The 3,497-nt window shown below is 38.5% G+C and overlaps 1 protein-coding gene across 1 annotated transcript; it reads left to right on the top strand.

Annotated features, from left to right (window-relative positions):
- The first annotated feature begins 1,311 nt into the window (after positions 1-1,311).
- On the top strand, positions 1,312-2,752 carry LOC4337998 (probable WRKY transcription factor 50). Its single transcript, XM_015782532.3, has 3 exons — positions 1,312-1,565; positions 1,656-1,802; positions 2,240-2,752. The coding sequence occupies exons 1-3, from the start codon at positions 1,366-1,368 to the stop codon at positions 2,475-2,477; spliced, it is 585 nt and encodes a 194-aa protein (XP_015638018.1). The 5' UTR covers positions 1,312-1,365; the 3' UTR covers positions 2,478-2,752.
- Positions 2,753-3,497: the final 745 nt, after the last annotated feature.

Genomic DNA, 3,497 nt, shown 5'->3' with positions numbered 1-3,497 from the left:
ACATTCCTTCCAAAGAAACAGGCAGCCATAATCGCCTAATTTTTTAGAATGATTTCGTAATGATTTTTTTATAGGTTTATTAATTTCACATGAATTTAAAATACAAATAACCTATTTTCTTACAAAACCCAAAAAATATATGTGCATGATCTATAAAAGCATATGCACCAACAGAAAATAAGAGGATGGTGAGAAGGCAAACGATAATATAGTGACTCGTACAAATATAAAGTTTGCACTGCATATTAAGCCATTTATAATACCATCATAATATCATTTATCCTAGCCAACGTTCTCTTCCGATCAACGAGAGAAGTCCAATATAGAAAGATTGCCACTTCCACGTAAACAAGATGTTTATAGTCGTGCCATTGCGCGATATTATAGGCTAGTAATTTTGAATTTTAAAAACATGATTTTAAATTTATTTAAGGTTTTCTTTCAATATAGCTTACTTTTATGCATTTGCTTTTGGACCCCGAATAATGTAGATGCAAAAAAAATACATGTAAACTATTTTTATTTGGTTCATTCATATCTTTGCAGATTATCATTATAACTCAACCAATCAAAAATAGATTCATGTATTTCAAAGAAAATATAAAAACAATAACCATGGTAACAAATATGGACATGTTCAGTAAATGGGTTATAAAAGGTGGGATTGTGATAGGGTAATGAACAGAGGGTTGGGATGAAATTAAGCATGAAAAATGAATGGCCAGTACTTAAATATACCCTTCAGTGGGTGTGATATTATTTCCTAAACCTCTTTGCCAACCAAACACTATGCCCCAATTACACCGACACCAGGCTCAGATTGAAACAGACTATTCAGCAGGTTATCTATTTAATTATAGGGTTAAATTAAAGATTTTTTAAACTAAACTTCATAAATAACTTAGAACAATGATTCAAACAATGTCATAAAAGAAATATTTTTTTGAGATGATATATTTTTAGAGGCATAAACCAATGATTCACTAATGATCTAATGAAGTAGTCGGAAAAAATCAGGACCCTTTAAAATAAAAAAAAAGATTGTTGTGGTACGAGCAAACGCATCAAGTGCAGCTCAGGGATGCGTCGACATCAAACGATAGTGGAATTGACATGTGACGTATCTCCCAAAGCAAAGATTAGCTAAAGGTCCATGGATTTGACAGGTGACGCATCTCCGAACCTTCGGATCAAAGCCAAGCTCGCCATCCCAGAAAGATCCGGGAAGCCAAGCCAAGAAAGCCAGCCACCTCGCGTTTCTCAGGCCACATGGCTGCATATAAATTGCGAGCCTCGCCGCCCTGACCATTTATCCATTACCATCACAGAAGAAAATTCACCGGTGAAAAGGTTCAGCACTGTGCAATGGCGGCTTCCGTAGGACTGAACCCTGAAGCTTTCTTCTTCAGCAACTCCTACTCCTACTCCTCATCCCCTTTCATGGCCAGCTACACGCCGGAGTTCTCGGCCGCCGCTATCGACGCCAACTTATTCTCCGGCGAGCTCGATTTCGACTGCTCTCTCCCAGCTCCGGCCCAGGAGTACCCGGAAAATGAAAACACTATGTAAGAAGGTATTTTTGGTGTTGGATATATTGATTGATTGATGGATTAAAATTGGTACTGAATTGTTTTTGTTTGATTTGATTTTATTAGGATGAGGTACGAGAGCGAGGAGAAGATGAGGGCGAGGGTGAACGGGAGGATCGGGTTCAGGACGAGGTCGGAGGTGGAGATTCTTGATGATGGCTTCAAGTGGAGGAAGTACGGCAAGAAAGCTGTCAAGAACAGCCCAAATCCAAGGTACACGAATATTGACGTCACTGCCACTATGCCCATTTGGCTATCAATCTTAATTAATTAGTACCACAAGTTTAATCACTAGCTTAATTACTGGCGTTCTGGCCAATCAAAGTTTTATAATCACCTTTTCTGAAATATCATCTGTTCAGGGTTAAAAATTTTAGAATGCAAAAAAATTGCGGAGATTTTGAACTGAATTTTCAGACAAATTTTGTAATTTGAACAGGTTTTCACTTTACTTGAACCGAATTTGAGAAAATTCAATCAAATTCAGAGTGTTTGGTCGGTATTACTTCCTACCGGGACTCACTGATAGACCCAAATTGAATTTCATTCTGAAAACTGTAAACCTTAGGAGTGCTTCGGACGAAATTTCGTTCCAAATTAAATTTGCATTGGATGATGAAATTCATCAATCTCCCTGTCAATTTTTTCAGAAACTACTACCGGTGCTCGACGGAGGGGTGCAACGTGAAGAAGCGAGTGGAGAGAGACCGGGAGGACCACCGCTACGTCATCACCACCTACGACGGCGTCCACAACCACGCGAGCCCCGCCGCCGCCGCCGCGGCGCTGCAGTACGCCGCCGCCGCCGGCGACTACTACAGCCCGCCGCTCAGCAGCGCCGGCTCGCCGCCGGCCGCCTATTCGGCAGGCGGCTCGCTGCTCTTCTGAGGCTGATGAGTTTGTCTAGTACTAGACACGCCCGGGAGCTCTAGCTAGGATAGAAAACTAGAGAAAGTTTAATTATACCTGAATTTTAATTAATCACCTCACAAAACTCTGATGTATCATATTATATCGTGATAGTGACTGCTTGTTAATTTAATTTTGCCGATCGATGTGATCTTCGGTTCGTGTGTTCATGACTTAACGTCTTCATGTATGTTTTTAGCAGAAAGATCAACTGCTGGTTTTAATATACAATTTTTAGGAATTTTACCCCGTAAGGTCGAATACCATTACTTCATAATTTAGTGGGATCATTTTCATAAATTTTAATGAATTGGCATGTAAAAACCAAGAGTTGTAATGATGTTTGTGAAAAAGTTATAGGGTTAAGTGACCCCAAAGCCTCATACATAGCTCCACCACTGACTGAGCATTTTCTTTTCTTTCGCTTGCTGAAGTGATCCACTTTCTGAGCGCCGCATTCCAAATACAATAGATCAATGGACACAAATGTACGATATTTGTTAATAAGATTAGCCAAACCCTATACATCTGGCGTACTAATTATGTCTACATCTCTCTTAATATACGCACAACTACAATATACCAATGACCCACAACAAACTAGTTTCATCGATCGCTTCCTCGCCTATGTTACAGCAAATGCGGCGGTTATCTCAGGTGGTTCTCTTTATTTTAAAAGGGGCTAGGATATTAGAATATTAGAAGTTAACTCTATTTATATCTTTAATACCTATTACAACTTTAAAACCTATTGATAGCCAACTTTATATAGTAGATATATTTAACATAAACTTAACAAAGTTCACCGTTTTGCAATGAAATTTATAAAATGTCAGGTCTATCTCACTGTAGGAAAAACAAGTTCACCGCCTCTAGCCAGAATTTTAGAATTTATTTGAATTCAACAAATTAAAATGTTTGAAATCAGTGAAAACATGTTTAAAGTTTAAAACTCTTCATTCAAAAATTTATGTCCCTTTCTCCTGATTTGTTTTTCGT

This window comes from Oryza sativa, chromosome 5, assembly GCF_034140825.1.
Source record: "Oryza sativa Japonica Group chromosome 5, ASM3414082v1".
Lineage (NCBI taxonomy): Eukaryota > Viridiplantae > Streptophyta > Magnoliopsida > Poales > Poaceae > Oryza > Oryza sativa.
Note: the sequence above shows the minus strand (reverse complement) of the source record. Positions and strands in the feature narration are given on the sequence as shown.

Bases quoted from the DNA above. Each gene is read 5' to 3' on its own strand.
- LOC4337998 (XM_015782532.3), top strand. From the start codon at position 1,366: ATGGCGGCTTCCGTAGGACTGAACCCTGAAGCTTTCTTCTTCAGCAAC. The intron at 1,566-1,655 runs GTAAGAAGGTAT...TGATTTTATTAG, and splicing joins CCGGAAAATGAAAACACTAT to GATGAGGTACGAGAGCGAGG. The intron at 1,803-2,239 runs GTACACGAATAT...CAATTTTTTCAG, and splicing joins AAGAACAGCCCAAATCCAAG to AAACTACTACCGGTGCTCGA.